The 27,889-nt window shown below is 36.7% G+C and overlaps 1 protein-coding gene across 7 annotated transcripts in view; it reads right to left on the bottom strand.

Moving 5' to 3' along the window:
* Ptprm (protein tyrosine phosphatase receptor type M) overlaps nucleotides 1–27,889 on the bottom strand; it is a 788,264-nt gene that overhangs the window by 218,683 nt on the left and 541,692 nt on the right. For all 7 annotated transcript variants that reach the window (XM_077792334.1, XM_026408885.2, XM_026408886.2 and 4 more), the window contains one exon: nucleotides 24,699–24,831. In XM_077792334.1, coding sequence (XP_077648460.1) covers nucleotides 24,699–24,831 — 133 coding nt within the window. The remainder of the gene's footprint in view (nucleotides 1–24,698; nucleotides 24,832–27,889) is intronic.

The raw sequence follows: 27,889 nt of genomic DNA, 5'->3' as shown, positions 1-27,889 counted from the left end.
AGATAGATGCTTATTCAACCTATTTTTAGAGACTGTAACAGACAGAGAATACACAGGCTTACTTGTTAGCTTGTTTCCAAAAAGAAATTCTAGATTATGTCTAGATTATGTCTCTCTTCATTATACTTCCACATAATAAGCAATTATTAGTTGCTCAAAATACTGAATGGATTTCCCCTCAGGAAACTCTTTACAATATAAACTCATGAATTTTTAAATTTCCCAATTTGACCCTGGATGGACTAAATCTTTAATTTTTAATACTTAGTGAATATTGCTTCTTTTAATTAACATGCAAAGTTCTTAATGTATAAAATGCACCCCCTGCCTTATAGTCATAGGAATGCTTGCTTGTCCTCTAGTTTTCAGCAACTAAGGAATGAGAAACAAGTAAGAAAACAGAGGAGAAAGGTATGGAGCACTCACAAATAAGTCTGTTTACCATCTTCAGTAAGAAGATCCAATTCTCTGCCAGAGAGACAGTCTCCCTGCTAAAACCTTTACTGTTTCAAAGTAGAAATCTTTGCAATTCTAATTCTAAACTATGTGCAACCAACAAAATTACCTTTGGGATCCTCACTTGACTCAGGATGCAAAGTTAGGCTACTTTCCTGAAGACACTTTCCATCATAGGAACTAAATATTACCAGTTCAAATTCACAGTGCTAAGCACTTAGCCTAAGACATTCATAGGTAAAAACCTTAAAACATGGAAATTATAGATTGTCTATTTAAATTCCTTGTTGTAAATGCTGGAAGCTAAGAAGTGGGTATTTGTAGATTTCCAACGTGATTATACTATAGCAATGGTGTGTTAAACATCTGTACCTTCTGGAAACAAAACAAAAATAAAAAGAGTTATTACATACTAAAGTTTTTATAGGAATTTGACAGTCCCCTCCCCACTTTTCCTCTAAATCTTCAAATATACAGCTTTTATCTTGAATTTCTTCCAGTTGTAGAAGAATATTGATTAACTCTAGTTGGAGAAGCCTTTTTTGAAGCACAAATATCAATTCTTTAGACTCTTGTGGGTCAGTGAAAAGTTGAATAATAATATTACAAATTAATTTTCTTGACTATGGTATAACAACCATAATTAGCAGCAAATCCTTTTGCTCTATTTGCATGTGCTGAATTTTCCTTAATTACCCTGCAGTCTAATTATGGAGCTCAATCTAGAGAACTCACAAAAGGCAGTGAGGCAGAAAGCAGAAGACAGTGCCTTCCACTGCCTGGATTTACTGCTCTGGAGTCCTATAGCAAACCAGTTGGAACAGAGTCTATTTGTGAGGGCATTAGCATGTAAACAGTGTCAGAGAGAAGACACATGGAGCCAACCGGCCATGCTAATGGAAAGTGATATTGAGTTTACTAATTCAGATAAGGGTGCACAGATTGCCTTTTCTCCAAAGCACAGGGACTGTCAGAGAAACAAATGCGTGGCCCATGTTGCAATTAATTTGATTCTTGTTCTTTTAAGGCTGTACTTGTAGATTTAATTAAAGCTTTCACACACTGGGCGCATTCAGGAAGGATGCGATTTTAATGGCTTCTTTTGAATGAAAGCAGCAGTAGAAGGTATGATTCAAACAGTATCAGGCAATCATAAGACAGAGATATTTTTAATAAGAAAGTATGTTCATTCTTACTCAGGTAGCAAGTCATTTTTTATTTTAATAAGAGACAGCAAATTGCACTTTCTCTGGAGGTATTTCTTCTCTCTGCTTATTGCATTATGATTTCTGAGACAAATACTCCTCTATGCTCTGTTATATTGTGCTTATACTACTTAGTTTATAATTTCTTCATCAAATTAATATCAAATCAATTCTTTTTTTTTTGTGGCACTGCTGTTTAAACCCAGGGGTGTGCTACCACTGAGCTTCATTCCCAGCTCTTTTTATTTTTTGAAATAAGGTCTTCCTAAATTGCTGAGGCTGACCTCAAACTTGTAATCCTCCTGCCTCTCTCCTGAGTCCTTGAAATTACAGGTGTATACCACCATGCCAGGCTCTTATCTATTCTTATGTTGTAAATCCCCAATCCATCTGTTTTTGGATTGGTCTTTAGGTTTACTTCCAAAATGATACTTAAATCTCTTTATTTGCTTTATAAAATGGACTAATATCTTTTGTTTGAAAATAGTACTTTTCTGACCTGGCCTGAATGTATCACTCAGCACAGGCACTATAGGAAATGAACAAAGCCAGGAGCTCTGTTTATTTTAATTGAAATAAAATGTCATGAAAATATTAACTATAATAATGATATTTACTTGAATAGCACATATATCATTATCATCTATGTTGCATTTTTCATATTGAGAATTTCAGCACAACTGCCACTTCCTCCTTGTGTTCCTGATTCTTGCAGCTAAAAGCAAGTTTTCCTTCTGAGTTGGCAGAGACTTTACCTGTACATCTTACAGTGTTTTATCATTTTCACCCTCAGATTATCTTTATGGACATGCTTGTGTCCTGCTACACTATAATACTTTTTAGATTTGGTCTGATATTTATCATCCCTGAAGCACAGAGCTTAGTGCTTTGAAGAATTAAGTATTTCAGATATTCACTGAATAACAATGTTTCTCTCTACCATTCCTAATCTTCGACCTGAACAAAGACCTTTATTAAAAAGGATAAAAACATAAATATCTCACAAATGAAGAAAAAAAGTTGTGTGTGTGAATACATAAATAAGTGCACACATAGGCATGCCAAGCTTGGTGTTATGCATCATTACTGTCTGCTACAATTAATAACAGTGCTGGATTAGTTAGTTCATCTGCCATCCATTTAAGACTACACCAAAAGGTGTGTGCTCTGTGATAGTCCCAGAGCACTAATGGAAATAAATCAGCATGACAGAATTATGTTCCCTTGAAATCTTTCTTCTGCTTTAGATGTGTTCTCCCAAGATGAAGTAGAAATATTTTTGTTCTTGTGTTGAAGTCAACATTCTATGATTCAGAAGCTTCCCCAAGCTAGGATCCTGAAGTAAATGGGAATGTCTGAGGCTGGCCCAGCACTCTGGACATGGTTCTTAAATATCTGTAAGGACCACAATCACACAGGGAACTTGTGGTATGGTGTCAATCCTCTGTGCCTGGAGGTAAGCACTCCAGGTGATTTTAAAGAGAGTCCCAGAACACTATGAGAAACATACTGCTGTGTCTTGGAACAGCTCTGTCCTGCATAAAGTTGAATTTCCTAGTGCACTGGATACCTAACTATTAATGGGCTATGAATAGCAGCAAGACTACAAAATAAAGCTGGAATAATCCACATTTTCAATGTGTTGCAGAGAGTGTGTTAGTCCACAAGGCTAATAGGTCAAAAGCCAGGTTAATTTGTACCACTTGTCATCTTTCATCCATCATATAAATCTTAGTGACAATAGGGCAAGTATCTGAAAATATATTGGTCAATCTTTGTTTATAAATTAATGATTTTCCTTTAAGGTGATGAAATGATGTACATGATATAGGGACAATATTAAGTCCTTATTACTGCAAAGGGAGTAGCTGAGGGCCACATTAGATGCCTTCCATATCAGATGCCTTGGAGAATACAATTAATAGATTTCAAATTGTATGTGTAGCCATCATGTACAATATAATGTAAGAAAAAATAAATTTTATTAATTTAAGAATACCTATTTGACCAACTGGGGTGCATGTCATAGAAGTAAATAAATCAAATAATTGAACAAGAATTCTCACAGAAGGAATCCAAGCATTAGTTTATCTAACTTAGTCATTTGTTGTAAAGATCAGAGCTGGTGATGACTAAGTCATAAATTAGTAATGCTAAGGTACTTAAAGTGGTCTTTGAACTGATCAGTCATGACTGCCCAGGGACTTGCCAAAGACTGACTCAGTGGTCCTGCTGAAGACAACCCAAGGTCCCTGGACTTAGCCCAAGGCCTGTTCTCCCAATCTAGGATAACCTTAATATTTCTTTCAAAATCATCTTAACATTCTTCTTCCACCAGTATTCTCTTGCAGTTAACTTTTGTTCTATAAAATGGGTGCAAATAAAAATGTACAGAGCAGTCACTGGGATTTTCACTGGGAATTTAATAAGAGGAGCTATCTCCTTTGCTTTGGTTTTCAACCCTTTTTTTCCCCCCTATGAAGAGCTGTGAAGAATGGGCCCAGAACCAGATGGGATTATATAAGCAAGGCTTTCAGCTGTTGTATCGAATGAAAGGTTGTCAATTTCTACCCAAAAGTACTTTGAGAAAACTAACAACTTTCAGTTTTACATAGTTAAGAGCTAATCCCAGGGACACCAGAGATTTAGTTATCTAGACAGAGAATCTTTTCACGGATATGAATCCTTATATACCAAACTTTATACTCACAAGTTTTGCTTTATGTGCAGAAATAAAGCACATAAAGCAAAAAACCCTGCCATGTCCTTCTCAATGCTTCTGGCATGTGATCCTCTGTGGAGTGCTCTTGGGTACTGGTCGGGACTGAAGAAACAAGAGGCTTTTTTTTAAGAAAGGCAACTAGAGGTATATTTAAAAAGTAAACATTTAAACAAACAGGGTGATGCTAAAAATAGTAAAGTTGAAATAACTACTTACAAAGAAGAGGAGGTACCTCTCTAAAAGTCTCTTTCCTAATAGAAAAAAAATTAAAATATAAACTCCTAAGTTAATTTTTCTTTTTAGAACTAGCCTTTAAATATTAGAGAAACAGACTTATTGTCAGGGCTCACAAAATGATTTATAAGAATTTCACTCCAAAGAGAATTTGAAAATCTCATAGATCAATCCTGATGCCATTTTTCCTAGTGATATTGTTGGACCTGGGAATACAGCAAAAGCAAATTATGGAATTAGTAATATTGGAATTAGTAATACCCAGAGGATTAACACTGGGCTCAAAGAAACCTCAGCATCACTTATGTAGTAGCTCCAGATTTAGACAATTTTTCTAGGTAATAAAAAGTGCTCTAGGCTAAACCAAGTCTCCCATTTTAACTGAGTATGGAACTTAGGAGCAAATACATTTACAGCAAACCTGCCATATTTTCTCTCAGTTCTGATTCTATTTCACTAGGCTCCAACTTTTCCCCCATTCACAGAGGTCTGAGCTGTTTAGAAAGCAACATTTCCTCATTTCTCATGGTTCCACATCTATGGCAGACCAGCGGCATCTGGTTCAATATTTCATTAAATCCTCCTGAAAACTAACAGTTCAATCTATTAGAAAACTACAGTCCCTGAGCAACATAAATTACCTAGCCGGCTGTGATTGTAGCATGCCACACAGCCCATTTGCTGTCGAGACATTTATAGCTGTAGAGTTTCAACACATTCTGGATGCAAGAAGTGTAACCTTTATAAGCCTCTTTCAGACAGTAAACATTGAAAAAAAATTTTTTTCAAGTTCCTTAGCAAGAAAAGTTTGTTTAGGTCTAGAATGAATGACTTCTGTGGTTTGCTTCAATTATTCATGAATTTAATCTAGACTCTTTTGGGGTGAATATTTTTGTGTTTAGCTGCTCCTTTTGCCTGAGGACCTTCCTCTCTGTTCTTGACCCTCAGCAAACAATGGAAGAACATATGTAAGACAGCCCCATTGAAGACCTTGCTCAACAGGAAATTTAGAGCTAATTCATTTTTTTGCTGAAGGGCACCTGTGAGTTAAATGGCAGAATAAATATGGATGAACAGTTTCATTCTGGACCAGTTTTGACCACTGGTGGTCAGTCACCCCACCATCAAATATAGTTGTTCTCAAAGCTAGACACCTTTGACAACAATCAGGAGGGGAGGGTCTTCTATTTGGTTACAATTATATTGTCAGGCACAATTAAAGCACCTGGATAACTCACAGAGACTGATTCTTTAAGAATCTCCCCATAATTTGCTCCTTTAATGGGTAATTTTCTCCTCCTCCAATATGTAAATCTAACCTTATATTTGTAATTATAAACAGAAAGATAGGCAAATATTTGTATACTATTTGCTAAGGGCCCCAAAGAGATTAACTATGTATATTACCTATAGGTAACTCGAAGGCTGCTTTTATTTTCTTCTTCCTTGAGTGAGTACAATGTTAAATGTTTGTTGAAGAGAAAATAATAAAATGAAGCTTTAATAACAACAAATGCTCAGCTCATTTACAAATTTACTGCTTGGTAGTTTGAGGAAGCTGACTGTAACTGACTGTAATCGTGTTACTGGCATGACAATCCATCACACAGGCCTTTTCTGGGCCTAGCACATTCTCCAGGCATCTGGGGCCTGTCATTGTTGAAGACTTTTTGCTTAGAGGAGATCACCTAGCTGCACTACAAAAATACAACATTCTTGAATTAATTGTGTGGCCTATGAATTGCCACTGACATGGCATGAAATTAGCAGAGCTGACATCACTCAGTTTAGCAGCCATCAGAAAAGTCACATGAAAGCAATCTATGCAGAAACTGTAAATTAGGATTCACAGCTGTGAGGCCCCCTCCCCCAAGAAGCATTTTAACTTATCTGGGATTTTCTTTTTTATCTTTAAAATGAGAGGTTAAGAAGAGATGATCTCTAAGATTCTTCCCAGCTCTTGAAATTCTGTGCACTATTTAGTTTGAACAATCTTGTGCATCAAATGCATTCAACGAGATAGGAATGGAAAGTGAATACTTGCATACTAAATCATGTTTCTAAATTACTCATACTTTTGTTTCAGGAATAAGTGCTTAGAAGAAAAAAAAATGAACCAAATAAAAAACAAAAGTCACAAGTTAGGAAACTAGTATGCATTCAGCCAATATGAAAAATATATATATACATATGTTTGGATGGGGAAAAAAAGTCACATTAGAGTCAATCCATGTGATTTCTGAACACTAATAAAAGTACACATATATACCATGCTAAGCTCCTGCCTTGTGTAAAAATTCTTTCCAATTCTAGGAATTATCTGGAATCTCATGATAGCTATAAATACAGAACTTAAGTTTCTTCTTCCTTGTTGAAAATGTTGTTATAAATCACTATTATTGAAAAAGTTGCAGGGTGGTCTGCTTTAGGAAGTGTTCAAGAGAAGGCACTTAGCAATGAAGAAGTAGTTTTAATTAGTCCTATTATTTTTATTTTCCTCCAACCCCAAAAGAAACAAAAACGTTTGTCATATTAATTTGCTGTGTGATTTTTTGGCTGATTAAATATGTTCTTGAACATGTAACATTTTGGGCAGCCTTTGATAACATGTGTCTGTAATATACTGAAATAAAACTTCCTAAATTCACTTTTTGGGAGGATGGGGAAGAAAAATGAATATGTGATGGCAGGAGAAAATAGGACTCCTGTTTCTTCCTCCTAGGAGTGGTATTTCTCACTATGTGGATGACATTTACCCTTTTCCATCTTCATTTTCCTTCCATATATTCACAATATTTCTTTATCTAAGGAAACTATCTCTTAGAAGATTGATAGGATATTTATAGAGAAATTTAATTCCAAAGTCAACAGGAAGGCAATATATTTTATTTAACTTCTTCCACTGAGTCTAGGCAGAACTTTCATGCATGATATTATAGCAAATCTGGATTATGGGTGAGCAAATGTTCCTCTTTAAAAATGATCTATCACGATGGTCAATATGTGCTACATGTGAGGGCTTGGATGCAAAATGGTAAGAACCAGTGAGGAGAACTTGGTTGCAGGGATATCCATAACTACATAGATCTTCACTATTAAATCCTGCTCCATAAAAGTCAGTAATGGCGAGAGAGTCCATAAATGAGCTTTGTTCTACAAAATTTAATACTCTTCCACCACATAAATAATTTATAATTATCTTTTACCTGGTTCTTTTCTCTCTTCAGTAACACAAATAATTAAGTGTTGATTCTATTTATAAAGGGACTTTAGAAAATAGTCACTTTAAGAAAAATTAATATGGAACAGATTATTATTTTTTCACTAATGAAGAAGAAACCATATGAAAATTACCAAATTTAGTAAATTTATTAGGGGAAAAGAGAAGAAGTTAAGAGCAAAGAGTATTTAGGCACTAAATGTAGTCTATACATTTATTTTTAGTAGTTTAACTTAATATTTATGATGATACTTCAAAGTACATTTTGTAAGAACTATAAAAGATGTTATAAATACCTTATGATAGTTTTCCTATTACTTAGTTTTTGTTACAATGTGGCCAGGGGTTGAAAGGTTTAATTTGAAAACCAAATGGTTTACCACAAAAGTGTGATCAATTGTGATCAAATATAAAAGTATGTCCTTGTCAAAGTTATTTAAAATATTTAATAACTCTCAGGATACACCTATTCAACTAATACTACTACTGTAATATACTGTTCAAATACATGGCAAAAACATATTAATGCCAGTAAAATGTTTAACTGAGTGTGAGAAATGTATTCTGGGTTGTCCAGACTTGAGAAGCGGAGAACATTTTCTTCTTGGCAGAAGATAATACTAATGGAAAATACTTATAACTGGGAATAAACAAGCAAGAGCAGGTAGCTGGCATGGAAATCAGTGCAGAGACCTAGCAGCAGCCAAAATGGAGAAGTGCAATTCACTGCAAAGGCTTATAACATGCCATTTCCAACATCACTGTAAGATAATAGTATCATTGTTATCAGATGCCAGACTATGTCATCAGGGGCAAAAACCTAAGAGCTGCTGTACCATTTTCAGCTCATCTGGCTTTTCACATAACACAGCCACAAACTACTGTCTGGGTCTCTGCAGGAAGGGCTCACAAGGCCACCTTAGGAACCTGTATCTAGCTTGCTAAAGTTCAGCCTTCACTCTGCATGATATCTTTTCACTCCAATCAGGAGAATTCTCGCCTCTGGACCACAGATGCTGCCATCCACACAGGTGGGCAACTCCTCCTCATTAGTCTGTGGAGGCACAGTGGTGATGGAAGCAGAGCTGGAGTTGACTCCACACTGAGACTGGCAATGTTTCCCTTTTCCTCTCAGAATCCATCAAGTGAGCTTGTAGGGAATAAGAGAAGACAGCGGGAGCTTCCAGTCCAAATCTGTTCTAAATCACCGAGGTGAGCCTGGCTGGTAAGGGCAATGCTGGGAAGCATCAATCCAGGTCCCCTTGAACAATGCAGTGCACCCATAGCAAGAACAGGCTTTTTTTGAGGAGTCTCTGGCTTAATCCCATATGGTACTGGAAAGCAGGAGGAGGGATTTCCAGGTACCCAGGAGTTGTTACATTGGCTAAGAGAGGTTTCTGGACCAATTTGGAATTTATGGTGTGAACATCATGGGACATGAAAACTATTTATGTGTTTTAAAAATAAAAGACTAGGACTGCAAACTCCAAGTGTGTCCTTCTTTCCATTAATTTGTGGCATATTTCCAGCCTACTTATAGGCCTGATGTGTCCTAGGCTTTTAAAGAAGTCAGAGATACCCAGGCACCCTCTCTGTGTTCTGACTTTAAGTGAGCAGGGCCCTTGAACAGGGCCACCATCAAGACTGTACACCAGGATCCAGGGTACAATTTTATTCTTTCTCTAAATGCCTAAGGTGACAAACATGGAGTATTGGTCATAATACAGGTGATAGGCTTTTTTGGTGTTATTTAATTATTTTTTCCAGTTCAGATATTGCATTGATATTCGGATATTGTTAGACAGATATTGCATCTACCTTTTTCTATGGCTATTCCATTTCAACTAAAGGATCACAATGGCTCAGAATGGAGGCTCTGGAGACAGGGGGCCCAAATTTAATTTTTGGTTCTGTCACTTACTGACCATGTGACTTTAAACTATTCCCTTCTCTTTCTTGGCTTCCTTGGAATTAAAACAGAGTAACTGGTCATATGTCACAGAGTTGTTTCAGGCCCAAGTTAAAAAGTACTCTGTGAAGAATTTAACAGTTCTGCCCAGGATGAGGCAGACACTTAACACATAATGCATACTGGCTGCTGCCATTGTTATCATCATCATCTAATAAGTAATAAATAATATAAATGACAAGACTATTTAAAAGAGTCTATTAGTGTTCATTCATAGATGTGTTATTAGTAACTAAGATATCCAAGGTAAATCTTGCTTTAATATTTTTGGTGATGATCTGCTTAATACACTTGTTTGAAAAAGGGACGGGCTATGTAAAACGATTTGTTCTGGTGTCATACATACTATATACCATCACATAGTGTCCCACAATAGGGGAAGCAGAAGAAATCTTATCACAGGACTTTGTTTTCTTCACAGAAGACTTAAATCTAGGGAAAGGGGATTTCATGAAGTAGAGAGGGGAAGCAAGAATTGGAATTGTGAGCTAGGCATATATTTGTGTTAGAGTGCTGGCCTAACATACACAGCTAATGCAAGGCCCTGGGTTCAGTCCCAAGCAGCACACAAACACAAATACACACACATAAAAAAGAAAACCCACACAAATAGGTCTTATTACTTGCCTCATTAATGAGATGAAGCAAATAGGTCAGAGTCAGTCAAGCCTCTTTGTGGAAATGGGATGAGGAACCTCTCAACAGGCAGAACAACATGAGCACCGGCTGGTTCACTCTTTAATACAATAGATTAAATGTTTATCAAGTGTCCAGTCTGGGTTAGGAATGGAAGAGACAAAGATGATTAAGCCATAGGTCCTGTCCTCACAGAGTTTCTATCAACTGAGAGTCACCAAGTCTGTTCTGTAGAGAAAGGAGATCAGAAACAGGACAACTAGAGAATAACCTGAGATAATAAGCGCTTCAACTTAGAGGAACTGCAGCATGTACTGAATTCATTTTCTTTCTTTCACTCAAACCCATGAGACTGAGACTGAAACTGCACAAGGCTGGAGCCTGCCTGTGAGGAGCTCTGGGGATTTGACTTCAAGCATTGTGAGCCTTTAGAATGCTGGACACATTGAAATTCTGTTTGTTGATGATGTGTGCCATTGTCACTGTTACTAGTAAAAAAGACAAAAAGTTGACAGCTGTAGAAGTCATCAGTTTAACACTACCTATATTTCATTCTGTGGAGTTGAAAAACAATGCAGCAGAACATACTGTTTTCTTCACTTGAGATTACAATAATCAGGGCATCATCACCATGATCTGAGCACATGTTCTGGCCGGTTCCAGGTCGATGGCCATCCTGCCTAGCTCCCCTAGCTCTGGGGTATGATGGTAACAATACAGGAGGTGTTTTTCCAAGGCAGTTTGGTTTCTCACTGTCACAACTGTCAGCAGCAATGCTACAAGACTCCAGGTGGCATGACTCAAATGCAGCTTCATGCATTCCCATGGCCTCAGGTAAACAGGTACCAACTGCATAAATATTCTCTTCCTGTCAGCTGAACAACATAACTCTCCTAGCCATACCAGGCTTATCAGTCCTTTGAGAAAATACTTGAAGACAAGCTCTGTGTTCAGTAACCATAGAATGGTTCAGTGCTCTGGGGCCCACTGCTAATACATCAGAAAGGGCAGTGCCAAGAGTTCAAAACCTGTCCAGGTATCTTCTGCCCACAAATACTTATTTTTTACTGTGAGAAAATAAATGTAATGCTGGGGACCACGGTGCATGCCTATAATCTCAGTGGCTCAGGAGGCTGAGGCAAGAAGATCACAAGTTCAAAGCCAGCCTCAGAAAGTTAGTAAGGCCCTGGGCAACTTAGTGAGAAACTGTCTCAAACTTTCAGAAAGGGCTGCAGATGTGGCTCAGTGGCTAAGCACCCCTGGGATCAATCTCTGGCAAATAAATACATAAATGAATAAACAAAATACACACACACACACACACAATTAAAATCTACCATCTCAACCATTTTAAGTATAAAATGCAGTGGCACTATGTGTATACAAATAATCATAGAATATCACCAACTTATATCAATATCTCCAGAAATTTTCATCATTCTAAACTGCACCCATTCTAATTCTGTACCCATTGAACACTAACTCCTCATTGCTTCCAGCCCAAGCCTGGCAAACACTATGAATCTGAACACTCCAGGTGCCTTATATAAGTGGAATCATACCATATTTGACTTTTTGTGACTGCTTTATTTCAGTTATAATGTTCTCAAGGTTAACTTATACCATAGCAAATGTCAGAATATCCTTCCTTTTAAGGCTGGAACTATTCCATTGGGTGCACACTATATTTTGTTCATCAGTTCATCTGTTAAAGGACACCTTTCTACGTTTTGGCTGTTGTGATTAATGTGGCTATGAACATGTGTGTACAAATAGCTCTTTAAGACCTTGTTTTCAGTTCTTTTAGACATATATCTAGGAAGACATTTTTGTAATTAAAAACAGTAGGACTGTATTGGTAAGCTCTAGTGTAGTATTGTTTTCATCATGTGCACACCTAAAACCGGGATTTCATGCTGCCAGAGAAATAAGTTCAACAGACTATGTTTGCCAAATCACAAAATTAACTAAGTAAGAGACTTCTTGGCTAATGTCCTCAACCACTGGAGTCCTCAATTCATGACGGAAAACAACATTTTAGAATCCAAAAATCTATTTTAATTTGTTTTTCTATATTCTGCTTAGTTTCTTTCTTAATTTATGGATATTTCATTAGGGCTAATTCATTTACCTTAGCTTAATTTGATTTGTTATTTGTTCAGAGCTCCAGTTAAATTGTTGTAAGTTCTTCACATATTATCCCTAAAATTAGCAGTACAACATCTGAAAGAGAAATGATTGCTGAGTGACCTCGATTATACTAAAAAAATGCCAAAGCCAATGCAGTGGTCAGTAATTAAAGATGTTTTTGAGAATCTGAAATTTTGTAAATCATAGAACACGTGGCATTTTAAAAATCATGATCAATGCCTTTTATGTCTTGTGTTAGGAAAAGGACCTGAAAATCAATGAACAGTGTTACACTGTACATAATCAGATCTATAATTTTGACCTTTGAAACTGTGAACTTTTTAATGGTGCTCATTAATCAACTACACTTTTCCCAGAGTGAGTTTCTTCCTCCACATAATTTATTATACTTTTACTTAGATATGTTTAACTTCATTTAAATCTGGGTGCTGCTGTTGCTCTGTATGTCAACTGTCAACTATAAAATAAAAACATGCACAGTATAAGTACTGTTTATTTAGGTTACATTCCTTTGGTAAAATACTGTCTACACTTGGCAGAATTTCCTTGAGGGTATAGTACCATGCCTGTGAAGGGTAGAGGACACTAATTGCAGTTTGGAAGAACCTGGCAAGCTCAGGTCTAGTGAATGTTCTTCCTCAAGTAGACAACAACAAACTCGACTTAATCTAGCCCAGGCCTTAATCCAGGCCTATATCCTGACACTTCAGGATAGGAAAAAATAATTTTGAATTTTAGGCAGAAGTTGTGGGACAAGGGTTAGACATTGTTTGAAAATTCAAATAAAGAAGGTCAGTGAAGTCTAAGTGCCTGCAAGCAATTAGGACATCCTGAAGCTAAACCTGTCTACCTTAGGCTTCCAAGAAGGCGTGTGTTGGCCTGGGCTTAGGAGTGGGCTGTGGCAGCACATAGGAGGCCTGGAAGATACTGCATCTGTCTGAGGGAAGGTGGCAGGGCTGTGGTATTTTGTGTGTTAGATGTGCTGTGATGGCCCTGGTTTGCTTCAGCCAAAAGCAGCAAAGGACCAAGTAGGGTCACAAGGCTGTGGACTGGACAGACACTGGACTACTCAGAAATTTCAAAGTCCTAAATATTATTTAAATTATCTTCTTTAAAGTCAGGTCATAAAGATGGGGTTGGACAGTTTTCCCTTGGTACTTATGGGGGTTGGTTCCAGTAGTCTCTGTGCATGTTCAAGTCCTTTATGTAAAATGGCATAGTACTTGCATATAACATACATCTTCCTATATATTTTAAATAATCTCAGATGGCTTAGAACACCTAACACAATGCAAAGGCTGTGTTACTGGTTGCTATATTGTATTGTTTAGGGAAAATGATAAGGTCTGGACATATTTAGGACAGATGCAATCTTTTCCCTAATGTTTTTGGTCTCCAATTGGTTGAATTCATAGATTTGGAACCTGTGGAAATGGAAAGGTGACTACAAAAGGAAACAGAGTATTGCGTTAGTCTCAGCTTGATAAATCTTTTTCCTTTTTAAAGGTAGCAAGTAAAGAGTACACGAAGAAATTCATACCCACGTGTTAGAAAGAGCCCTGCCCTTGCATGAGTCCTAGATTTCCTGCCTTCTCACATGGGCTGGAGGCACACGGCCCTACGCACTGGAGTCTCTGAGAAATCCCTCAGGAAGGAAAGACTGGATGGGTGGCTTGCCTCCTGGAACCATCCACGGAAACCTTCGGAGAGAAAGTGACCTAATAAGATTCTCTGAGGCTCAAGTGTCCAAAAAATTCCAGCTTGGATCTGAGAGAGATTCAGGAGCCAATAGCAATTTGAAGTGCAGAATGTGGGATTGAACTCTGACGGTAAATGGGAGGCATGATCATTCATGACCACTTGGCCACAAAACCTACAAGATAACTGAAGCTTAAATCTCCCTGTGGTTCCAAGTTGAAACCACTTATTCACAAAGTAGGTTGCAGACTGGTTGAGCTACCTCAGGGCTTTACAGAACACTAGCAACTCTGTGATAAGGAGGAAATATGACCGAGAAAAGGGCCTACCACATTCTCCTGGTTTAAGACACCACCTATGGCCAGAAAACTAGGCAAAAAGAGATTTTTAAAATGTGATCACTTATGTCTTGACTCAGCTTATCTTAAAAGAGAATTAGGATCACAAACTGGTGACTGAATATATTTGGCCAACACAGTATTATTTCCAACAAATAAAATTAGAAGACTTAATCAAAGAAATCAAGATTTCTTCCCTCTTCTAACAGGGACAGGAAGATATGTGACATTGCTGTATGTGACTGAAGCTGGGTAAGGAATGATTTCTCAAAACGCTGTGTGCCAGGACCTCACCTGTACTCACCTAGGTCATCCATAGGGACCCCATGTGGGCAATTATAACTGTGATGCTTAACCACACCTTCTGAGACCTTTAGGACCAGAACTCTTGAGCCAACCCTCACTTAACAAATCATAAAAGAAACATGCTGACAGCTGTGACTATAATACTGAGCAACCAACAGATGCCACAATGATGAAATAATTCTCAGTGAGGACACCAGCAGGCATTTCTAAGCTTCCTCTAAGGAACAATACCACTCCTGGATGATGGCTACTAGTCAAGATTTTCAGTGAATGCTATGTCACAACTTCATTTTGAGGATCTTAATGTATCTCTGAGAGTTTCTTTTCTTCCTTTTCAGTAAAGGTTAAAGCCATACCTAGGAATGATGAATTGATAATTGACCAATTTTTTTTAAGGAGTGGCCAATTTCCTCAACTACTGACCATGCTGACTCCAAACCCCAACTCAGGCTTTTAAGACAAATCAAGTAAAAGGATAAAGGACATTTTTGATAGCTCCCAATAACTATGCACTCACAAGAACCATTTCAGCAAATGGCTTTCCCCTGAATTTATTCCTATTAATATTTTCTTTCTGACACAGGGACAATGAGCGAACGTACATCACAAATTCATATCAACCATGCCAGAAGGAACAGTGCCATGCAATGACACAGTGGGAGGGCTATTAGCTGCAGAGCAGCTTTTCTGGAAATGAGAGGACCATGAACCTGAGACATCAGACATAGCTACCAAAGATGAAGGTCTAGAGACTTCTACTGTAACACCCTGAATGTAAGACCTGAAAAACTGGATGTTTTGACTGATTAGGACCCGTGCCCATAGTATAAGGAAAATTCACGTGGAGGCTGTTCATTCACTTTTAAAATTAAAAAAAAAATAGCTGGACACAATATCTTTATTTTATCTATCTATCTATCTATTTACTTATTCATTTTTATATGGTGCTGAGGGTCAAATCCAGTGCCTCACACAAGTTAGGCAAGCGCTCCACTAATGAGCTACAACCACAGTCTCTGATTTTTCATTTTTGAATATCACTTTTTAATCTAAATTCATGTTGCTTGTGAAAAATGCAATGGAGTATATTATTTATAGTTTCAGAAATAGCATATTATTTATCATACAAAGTTTCAAAATAGCAACTTTGGGTTGTTATACTTAGGGAAGGGAGGAATGGAGATGGAATGGTTAATGGGTACAGGGGTGCAATAGAATAGAAAGAACAACTTCTAATATTCTATAGGAAGCTATGATTGACTATAATTAATTTAACATAAAGAGGGTTTGTATGTTTAAAAAAAAATCATAGTTATGTCTTTGGTGACGGTGACATATGTTAGTTACCATTATCTGATTCCCTACATATTGTATCCATGTTGAAATGACAGCCTGCATCCCATAAATATATGTAATTACTGTCAATTCAAAAATATTAAAAAAATGAATAAATAAAATAAATGGTAATTTAAATATAATTAGAGTATGAGACCTTTTTTTCTTTTAATTAAACTGTATCAGATTTATATACCTATTCTTTCAGCTATTTTAAAATATTAAATTAAAATTTCAAAGAATTACTATTTGCATTTTTTAAAAATTATATATTCTAAGTAGAGAATCTGTTCACTGTAATATTTATACTACAGAAATATAAAATATATTATAAAACTTATATACCAGATTTTTTTAAGGTCAAAGCAATTCAAAGTCTGGTGTTACATTTAAGGCTTTATTTATTTATTTAGGAGGGCCTCCTGCTTGCTAGGCAAGTGCTCTACCACTGAGATACACACCCCTATGACTTGTGTAGACAAGTGTTTCTCTTTGTTATTGATGAGGTATGTTACATTTCTAGAATGGGCAAAGCACTGCACTAGATGTCAGAATGGGGTGTTGAAGATGACTAAGAAGGATCATCCCATATGTCATGCTATAATCTAATAGGAAAAATGGCACCTAAATTGCCCAGAGTGTGAATGTCAGGAGGCTAGACTGTTGCCACTGAAATTAGAGGAGCGCCAAATTTCAGGTGTCCAAACTGGAATTGGGGCTCTTAGGCAGAGGCTGCATCCATCATCACAGGAACTCAATTAATGTTGGAAATTTGTGTCCATGCTGGTGAGTAAAACGGGCCATTCTTAGATGAATAACATCAAAAATTTTGCCAATTTTCTTCCTTGTTTTATTTTTACAAAGAAATAGAAGTATGTTAGAACTCAATAAATGATTCCATTTTTACTTGGTGCAGTAAACCCCATAAAAATAGCTTTGCTTTATTTCCATATGGCAGTGCCAAAAAGGAAACAGGATATATGAAAATAACAAAGCCAAAAACTTCTTTTAGTGGATCTAGTGAAGCATCATTCACTTTAAAAAGTCTGTGAAGAAACATGCCTGTCTTATTTAAGTAAATATGTTATTTAACATAGTTTTACAACTTGCAACACTAACATTGTCCAAAAACCCCCAAATCAGAAAACCCTTCTCCTTCTAACACAACAGTTCTTATTTATTCTTTATAAATTTTAGTTTTATTCAATTTTCTATAAATGAGTCTAAATGAGTGATCCCATTTATAACTCCTTTCCCTGTTAAAAAGAAATTTAGATTTATGTTAGAAGAGGGATCATGTATCTAGCACAAAGAACTCAGATTAGAAATCAGCTTATTTATTTTTTAAGGTATATAGTTTTTTACTTTTACTGTACATATTTTCATGGCTGTTTTCATTATTAATACAAAACAAAATCAGAAAAAAATTGAAGAAGTGATATTATGAAGTTTGAATCCCTGGACTCACCAAAATACTGATTTGAACAATCGTTCCAAACTGGATATATCCAGTTTTCATGTTCATGATATTTCCCACTCTACAAACCTTAGAGTAAACTCCTGTCAGCATGAATATAGACAGATACCCTCTCTAGAGAATGCAAGACCATAGGTTGGGATAGTTCAGTCAATGTTGATACCATCTGGGAACAGCCATGTGACAAATGGTCAGTTTTAGTAGTTAATATACAACCCTCTCTTTATATCCTTAGATGAAATCTAAGGCTGGAGCTTCAGAGGTAAGGTTTACAAAAAGATACAGTTTTCAAAAGCTATGCTAAAGGGTAAGTATCAAATAAGTTGTGCTCAGAAGTATCCAAGCATTAAAATTAAGAATCGGTTGGACAACTGTTCCCTAAGATGGCTCTGAGAATTTTCCCTGATGAGTGTAGTACAAGCCCAGGGACAGATCCTGGTCACAAGGCTGCATAAGAGCCCATAATCCAGGTGGTTCAGGAGCCTGCCTGACCTTCTAGAATAGTGATAGCTGCAGGAGCAGAACTGAAAATAGGTTCAGGGTCCGTGCAGGTGCACGAAGAGGTTTTTAGCACCCTGAGCAGGGCAAAGCTACCTTGTGTCCTTACCCCAGGAAGTGAATCAGTTGTTACTTTGCCAGGTTTAGTTTGGCAGTTTTTGAACCTCCACATATTTGTGGTTAATTCCAAGGCCATATCTACTCAGAAGCTTCTGGGTTTCTGAGGGCTTTTCCAACCACTTGTGGTTTTCTTCTCTGCAGAGAACATTGATCTTTCCCCCATAAACTAACCTGTTCCTTGACTCAGCGATGGCCTCTACATAAAGAATCCTAGTGAGTTAGCAAAAAGAAGGGTTTTGCTTGATGCTTTCAGCCACAGCATTTTCACCAAGGCCTGGCCTTTAGGAAAGAGGCCAATGAGCTGTCTCATTCCAGGTGGCTGTGTCACTAGCTATCTCCATAATTAAAGATCCATCCAGTGTGTGTCCTTGGATGCAAAGGAGAGATGCTCCCCACAGGCAAAGTAGGGGAGGTTTCCCTCTAAAGCATAGACAGTTCCTGTCCCTGCTCTTATCCTATGTCTGAAAACAAAGACTTGGAGGCATACACACAAGGGACATTGACTCGAGAGAGGCACTGAGAGCTCCTCTATAGCAGATTATGTTCATTGTTAATATAGTTGATATTTGCAGGAGCCAGCATTTGAAAGGATTGACTTGTTTTTTTCTCCTAACACTTTCTGAGATAGGTTCTATTATTATGTCCTTGGTATAGCTGGGGGAAACTGAGGAACACAAAACTAGGTGGTTCACACAGGCAGGGAGCCTCAGACACAAGCCCAGGCAGCAGTCTCCAGGGCCCTGGCTCCCACCTCCACAACTCCCAGACTTCCTGAGCCTCTGAGGAGGAAGGGGTGTGGCTAACATGCCTTTGCCTCAGGACTTACTATAAAACTTAACAAATTTCTTTCATTCATTGAGCCACAGGAAAGCATCTTCACTATTGTGCCATCAGAAGAAACTAATGAATTGACAAAAATTACACATATTCAAAAGGATTTCAAAAACATCTCTGTAAAAGAGGAAGTAGAAAATGGATTTTATAAATAAAAGATATCTGAAAATATTCTCCATTGATGATTCAAAAAGACTATGGCATGCTGGCAGCATTTCAAATATCTGTAGTCTTAAAATAATGGTAAACTGTGACAAGCTGATGATGGTACCATGCTTTTAGCCAATGAGTACAGAAGGATCCTTCATTTTACAGAGCAAAGGACACCTGTGAATTTTACTCCCAGGAGTCACTGCAGCAGGGTGATAAGGACTAAGACACATTTGTGTTTAATCCAGCCTCTGCCACCTACTACATATGTGCCCTGGGACCAGTTCCTGAACTTCTGAATCCTTAAGCTATTATATTTATCAAGCACAAACTATGTACATACATAAGCTACTTTAATCCTCACTGCCTCTCCATGAAATACACTTCAACCACATCATCATATTTCATAGACACAAATTAGTGCATAGAGGTGAAACCTTATTTAAATTCATACTTCTTCAAATTTGAAAGCTGGAAGGCGAGATTCTAAAGGCATGCTCCTTAGCATTCTCTGACAGTTTCCTCCATCAGGTGGAAGGTTGGTACTTACATTCCTTACCCTCCTTTTAAAATAAAATCATTTTTATAAAGAATTCCAAAAGAATTCTGAATAAGCCATAGTTAAATAAACTATTAGGTTGAGTTCAGAAATGGGGATTAGTACAGGAGCTAGAGTAATCACATAAAGTCTAAGTTAAGAGAGGCCTTTATACAGGTCTATTTGTTCAACTTACCCTTAACTACCAACCTATTCAGTTTTCATGTAGAAACATGAAGGACAGAAGTTAATTGAGAGGTGGAAATGACATGCCCATTATACATCTGTGTGCACATATGTACTGTTTCAAGTATGCCAGAGCATGTGCAAGGGTAGAGAGGTCTCAGGATCTGATTCTTATATATGACTCCATCCTAAATTCATATTTTAAAAAAGCTATTCAGGAAGAAATATCTTCATGATTGCCTTCTTGTAGTTTTAAGAACTGTGATTTTGAAATAGGAGTTTGAATTAAGCATTCAGAACTTAAGATGTTTTCTGCATATGAGTCACACTTAGCAATAGTGGGGGAAATCCTATATCCTGTGTAAACAGGCAGAGGAGGGGAACTAGAGCTAATGTCAACTTGCCTCCAGCAACACACCTCAGGCATCTCTTTGAAAATAGACCTTTCATCAAATTTTCTCTCTTATCTTTTTTGTTTCATGATAACTTCAGAAATATTTCTCATTTTTATTGCAATTTTCATCTTGGTAATACTAGTATTGTTTAAATATAATAGAATGGGCACTAAATATTTAACAATTTATGCTTCATTTGTAAAATGTATATCAATCAGTTAAAATGAGTTATGGAAAGAAGACAGGAACATAATGTTTCAAGATTAAAACAGTTATATTTACCTGTAACCAGTGTTTATGTAATAGAACAGCTACCATTTGCTATTTTGCCCAGTAATTTATTTCTCTTTAATTATTTCCCAATAGTCACAACTTCTTCAATTTCAATGTATCTTAGTGGCTGAGACATGAATATTATTGTAATTAATACAAATGTTCTCAAACTTATGAAAGATCTACACCAATTTTAGAAACAATAGTAAATATAATTAATCATGGTAAATTTGATGGTGCTTATATACTAAATTCTGTCTAACATGTAATTGAGATAAATTGTTCCTTTGAAAAATGTTGAAAATGCAGGTATTTTCATTTACATAAATAAATTTAATTATACATGGTGAAATATGGAAAGAAATATCTACTATTCATGTTAATATACTTTAATTTTGAGAGTATATTACCATGTGGCTCTGCATGAAACTTTAACTTTATAAATCTTTATCTCCCATCCTACCTTAACAGTTGCTATATCAAAAATGTTGCATCCTCAAAAGAACACATACTTTTAGATAGGAAAAAATAAAAAGAGATTGCTTTGCCTATAGAACAAAGTAAAATAAATGTTCAGGTTTTTAAAGAAAAGAGATTTTCATATTATAGTCCAGACAAGGGCCAAATGACTTAGGACTCACAAACAAAAAAACTCATTGATTTATGAGAGGTTTATAGGACATTAAGACAGAATGTCATGTCAGTTTTTAGTCATTATTACGTATATGCAAAAGAATTTCACGAGTTAGTATGAGTTGAACAGATTTTACTTTTCCACCTTCTCCAACTATTTTTAAAGAAGGCCATTCCCTCTCTTGGGCATAGGTGGTCTTTATGACCAATGCATATATTTGAGTTGGCTGACTCAGAATGCTGTGGGTAAAGAAAAAGCAGGCTAACTAGCCCACACAGGAATGAGCTCGAAGTTTGGTAGAATTAGGTTCTACCAGCAAAAATGACTAATTATGTCTAGAAATCCACACCTGAGGCTGTGCTTGCCTTTTTCTCTCTCATTCCCTTTTTTCACTTCCCCACTGCTTCTCCTTTTTAATTGAGGGCCTCCTATGGGACAGGGAGAGACGTGGCTGAAAGATCAACTACTCACCAGCGAACATTTCTGGGCCTGAAGTGACTGAACAAAGAGAACATTTGGCAGACCTACTGGGTAGGCTTAAATAATGAAACATGCTTGTTACACATCAATAACACTCCAGCAACTTATCTATGATTAATAGCATGTTTTAACTATTCTGTTTAAAAGCACTACTTTTAGAATTTAGACTTGAATTTGGGTGAGAAGCCCTGAACTATTAGAAGTTTTTAAGAATTTGTGTTAAATATGACAGTTTGTATCACATTATTGCTCTGGCCTAAGTTTCATAGGTCTTACCTATTCTAAGAATAAGGCATTGGCTAATTTGCCTTATGGAAAATTTCAAAAGATGCAAAGACAAACATGGTGCATGCTGTGAAGACAGCCCTTTAAAGAATATTGTGCAGTAAATAATCATGTAAAATTTGACAGGACTTAGGGGTATTTAGCCTAAAGTTGTATCAAGGCCATATGTTACCGTAGGCAATCTCTTCAAATGCATAATTTATAACATCACCTCTGTGACTACCTGAGAGACCTAGGTAGAGAGATGAATTAATCCATCAGAAATAGACCCTTAGAGGATTAGTTAACATTTAGCTAAAGTCACAAGGGCAACTGGATTACTAGTTTCAAATGATTCCTCACAGAGGGCTTGCTATATGACATAAAGACCCAATACATTCCCAGAATTTACAATAAATCACTCTGAAATCTTCAGTTTGAATATCCAAGCACAGGAGAGTTTATTGTTGCTTAGGTTTCTGTTTTAATTGAGTTATACTATTACCACTAGTACTGAGAGAGAGAAAGAGAGAGAGAGAGAGAGAGAGAGAGAGAGAGAGAGAGAGAGATATCATTGGTGCCAAAAATCAGGTATTCAGATAAACATCAAGATGAATAACATCTAGGGGAAAACAATTATGAGAGGTGAGAGGTTAGGAAGAGGATAGAGAGAAAAAAATTAAAATGTAAGAAATATGGAGGAAAAAGAGAAACAAAGGAGAGTAAGAAAAGTTAAGAGAGGTATAGAGAACTAGAATGAAGAAAAAAGCATTCAAAGTTATAGGAGCAATTAAATGAAGGGTGAAGAAAAGGAAAAAAAGGATAAACAGCATATGACAAAGGATAAAGAACATGATATCATGAGGACCCCAAACCTGTGGTGTACAAGGCTATGAATGGGCCACACTTCATTCTGGAGCTGAACTGGAAGAAAACACACAATGGAGGAAGAAGAAAAGCAGCATATGTGCAATATTTGGATATAGATTCACCCCTTCTATATTGCTACCAACCCAGGTTTTATCTTCGTTTTTGATGATGTTTCTTCTCACTCTACAATAACTTTCAGAGGACTGGTTCAATCCCACGGCTTCAGCTAGAAATATTGAAGGCTTTTAGGCTATGGAAATTAAGATTCCTCCACAAGAACATACCCACCTACATGGGACATCTCCCCTAATGGAACCCTAAGCCTAGCATGTGCACAGCTGAATTCTCCATCTTTATTCCTCACATGTGTTCTAATTCCTCCTCCACTCCACATTTTGGTAAATGGTGCTATCTCCACTAACTTGTCCTAACCAGGAGCCAGGTTCTCTCTGTATTGCTTGTTCTTCCTCCAAATGGCTACTAAAATTTTCCCCTCAAATATTTCTCAAGAGATTTCCCCCTCTCTTTACCGGTCTTCCTGACTAGAGGACTTCCCTTCCTCAGTCAGCTCAACTTCCTATGATAAAATTTGGATCATGTTCCTACCTGCTAAAGGCCATCAGCAGACTTCAGGACCCAGTCCAGCCACCTTTCATGACAAGGCACAACTTTCAAGACCTTACTTGGAAACCTCTCCTCCTTTGCTGCCTAATATCTATGACCTCACTCCTCCCACTCCATTAAAATAATTGTTTATAAACCACAGAGAAAAGTAACAAGACCCATGCATTTCTTCCATTTTGGAGTTTTGTACCATCTATATTAAAGAGAGAGAGAGAGAGAGAGAGAGAGAATTTTTAATATTTATTTTTTAGTTTTCAGTGGACACAACATCTTTATTTTATTTTTATGTGGTGCTGAGGATCTAACCTAGTGCCCCTCGCATGCCAGGCGAGTGTGTTACTGCTTGAGCCACATCCCCAGCCCACCATCTATATTTTTAAGTTGGCCATTTATATAGATTGAAGATTTCACTGCTAAGTATGGTTTTACTTGTATTTACAGAGCAAAATTTTTCAAGTATGAAAGGTAAGAATTGCTTACTATAGCCAGATATATTTTATTTATCTCTTCCCCCAGATGACCCTTTAGCTAGACAGGGCCATATTATAACATTTAACTCACAGTATAACTTGTCCTTATACGTGTTGATGCTCTGCTATTTTTCTGTGGGGCTGTTCTTTGAGATTCACTTTTTCAAGGGGTAGTGCTGATTAAGCAAACACCCTAGCATGGTACCTGCACATAACATGGGCTCATCTTCCTTATAAAAAAAAAAAAAAAAGGAAAAGTGCTTTCTCATATCCTTGAGAATCCCAGATATACTAGCATGTTAGCAATAATTACTATAAATTCCCTTGCAGGGAACCAGCTTCTAAGATTTTCAGAGCTTTATGTGTTATAAGGCACAAAATTCTTGTACTATTCTGGCATAATATGTTTTGTATATTCATACAAAACACAGCCATTTACTCCAAATTTCTGTCCCATAACGTTGAATGCTACATGATGAAAAATGTTAGCAATCACAGAGTCACAGATGTGTCTTGGTCATCAGCGCCAACACAGTAACTAAATATTTTTACACATGAAGCAACCTGGCAAACAATGGGAGATAACTAAATTTTTGGCAACAGCTGGGGACTCACCTTTTCTTCATTACCAACACAACTCCAAGAAATATAATAACGAACAGCAAGATGCCGGCAATGACTCCAGCAATTTTAACCGTGTGGTCTGTTTGTTTCTCAGGTTCTGGGACTGGTTTTGGAGTGGCAGCTCCTGAAGATGAAAGGAAATGAAACAGGAGAGAGAGAGTGAGTAAGAGAATAAAGATGTTACATTTAAATTTTTTTTTCTGCGTTTAACAGAGTAATAAGACTTATCAGAGCCAGCAGACAGAGGAGCTTTGATTTTTTTAAAACAGCTTTCATATGCACTGAAAGGACTATAATTGTTCACGTTGTTCTTCAATATTTTACTAAACCACAGCACACCCACGTCTGACCCCTTTATAAGAGACTCCTTCTCAAATACAGTTTTAAAATATTTTTATTATCTCTCTTGGCTCCTGCTCTTTCTACCATTTTAAAACTTGCTAACAACACAATAGCTATCCCTAAGCCTTTATCCAAATTTGATTTGCTGGAACATTTTCCTCAATTATTTTTCATAAATGAAGCAATAATTCCATAACATATTAGCCCAAACACCTGGAAAAGTAAGATAAGCTCATTTACCATGCATTTTACCAGCAATTGTTTTTTAACACAATAGAGTTTTTTCCCTTTGCCTTTGGAAATCAAAATCTAGGTCACATCTGGTAGGCAAAAGACTCCTTCTAAGCAATTTATTCACAAAGTGGGAAGCAGCTGGTGATCACACCACTGGCACCCACATTTAATATCTGTTTAAATGAGATAACCAGGGACTTAAAGAGGCGGCCACGTCTCAGCTCTCCTGGCTTCCCATTTCCAACACACCGTTTGTCCTGTTTACGATGTAATGTGATGGAATGTCAAATCCATGTTTGATGAAACATCCATTTCCTCTGCTGAATGAGTTCACGATGAAAAATATTAGGAATGCAATGTTCAATTCACTAAACAGAAATTATTTTTTTCAGAGCTTCTCCATGGCATACCAGGATGGGATGGTGCTTGGTGTTTGAGCTACCATGCAACCCATACTTGGTAGACAAAGGTTATTTCATGCCCAAACTTCTCACCTTAGACTTTTCTTTGTGCTTTTGTTGGTAAAAATGTAATTAAAATTGAATTAGCTTTTCCTCTCCTTCTGTTGGTGTTTCTACTTAGTAATCCTCAATTCCTGACAACTGAACTCTCACCATATCTGTGCCTTTGTGCACAGAAAACTAGACAAATTCTAATGTAAGTCATGGCTGAGAAATAGGGGGTGTAGGAACATGCAAATCTCATTTCTTCTTCATATCAAGATTTTTTCCAAGAAACCTTGTATCCTGAACATGGCTGGGACCTGACCTGACAAAGTTGGTCAAGGTCAGGTGAGAGATTTGAAGTAAAAGATCCAAGGCCATGTTCATCTGAGATTCTACCACAGAGGCACACTTAAAAGAAGGAATAGTCATAATGAGAGCACACCTTAAGCAAAAACCCTTCTGGATAAAGCTTTACAGGCCACTTTTATTTATGACAAGGTCAAGAGATGTTCTGCTATTTTGTTTGAATGAATGTCCCTTATACTGGTTGTCTAGTTAGATGTTGAAAGTATTAATGTTAATTATTTTAATGGACATTATACACCTGAAATATCCAACAAACCACTGGAATATACAACCAGATGGTCATCTTGGAAGAAACTCTTATGTTAAATAAATTGTTAAGAAAAACCTAAAAGTGAAATGGGTATGTTATAAAAATTAAAATTAAAAAAAATCATGCAAAAAGAAACAGTACTTCAAATTCAGAAACTGAAAAATTCCAATGTTTTGCAAATTTGATTTTATGTTATTTATATATATATATATATATATATATATATATAAAATAATGTGGATTTTACTCTTCCAAATGCTCACATATTATAAGTCATTCCATTTATCTCATTAAGTTAGCATTTACCAGTTCTCCAAATATATTTTCTAAATACATAAATGATTTAAGATTTTTTTATTTCATTTTTGGTAACTAAATCATGTTAGTAAATGCAAGAGTTTGGGAAAAATGTTTAGAAAAACTTTAGTTAAAAAAATTTAAACATAAAATGTGGTAAGATACAACCTGTATATCATAAATACTCAGTAACAGATGAGTAAGTCTCGTTAATAGTCACATTTGCTTCTGTTGAGTGAATAACTGGCTATCTTTATTCAGCATTTTACCTGGGCTCATTAAGAACTGTTCATGACTCTTCTGCTTTGGGACAAAGACAGGCAGTCACCCTTAGCTTTTTGTTCCCTGTTGGAACACAGGCAAGTATATCATTATGCAGCCATTGTAAGCTCCATATTATCATTCTTTAGGACTTACTTTTAACTGATTTCCCTTTGCAGGTCAAGAAAATGAAATGATCTCTTTCTGTGTGACACACAGTTGCAACATGATTATGATAGCAGTCATTTGCAAAATGGCACAGTGACTCAAAAAAATGGGAACAGTGGCCCATGATCAACCTTCTGATGGGTTCAGGTGTTTATTTGGGTTTAGGTTTCTCTGATAAAGCAGTGACACAACCGCAAAGTGGAGATGAAATAAGACACATGTCTCAGACAATCTGATGAGCATGTCCTTGGCTCTGGGCGCTTTGTGGGTGCAGGAGGTTCTGCCTTTCTCATGTGTGCTCTGTCCCTCTTGCCCTTCCTAAAATGGACATGTCTAGAACCACATCTCTTAGGATGCTCTTTTCCCTGCTTTCATTTCTTTGGAAACATGTGCCCGTGGTTAGGAGCTATCAATCACTTTTGGACAATCTGTGACAGATTATGATTGCAACTGATAGTTGTTTTTTTTTTTAAAAAAAAACATTATTTTTGTCTTTCCTCACCGGCATCTATGAATTTAACAGCACAATTTACAAACTGCTTGGCAAAGAGTTGTTTTTGTAATATTTTCCCCTCTGCCTTGTTATTTTCTTGTCAGTTTTCCAATGGAGTATAAACTTTTATACTTTTTTCTGTATAAATTCTAATTTTTTGTAGAAAGGCATTTTTTTTTATCTTGTGTGCATTTTGTTTAGAGAATACGGTATATTTTGTTTCATTTGAGAGTGGGCATCAGCTAATAAGCTTGACCATATTAACAAAGATAATGAATATGCAAAAATATTATAGAGACTAGAGATGAGGCTACTGAAATACAGC

This window comes from Urocitellus parryii, chromosome 13 (genome assembly GCF_045843805.1).
Source record: "Urocitellus parryii isolate mUroPar1 chromosome 13, mUroPar1.hap1, whole genome shotgun sequence".
In the NCBI taxonomy this organism is placed as follows: domain Eukaryota; kingdom Metazoa; phylum Chordata; class Mammalia; order Rodentia; family Sciuridae; genus Urocitellus; species Urocitellus parryii.
The sequence above is the reverse complement of the archived record's forward strand: the minus strand, read 5'-3'. Positions and strand labels throughout refer to the sequence as shown.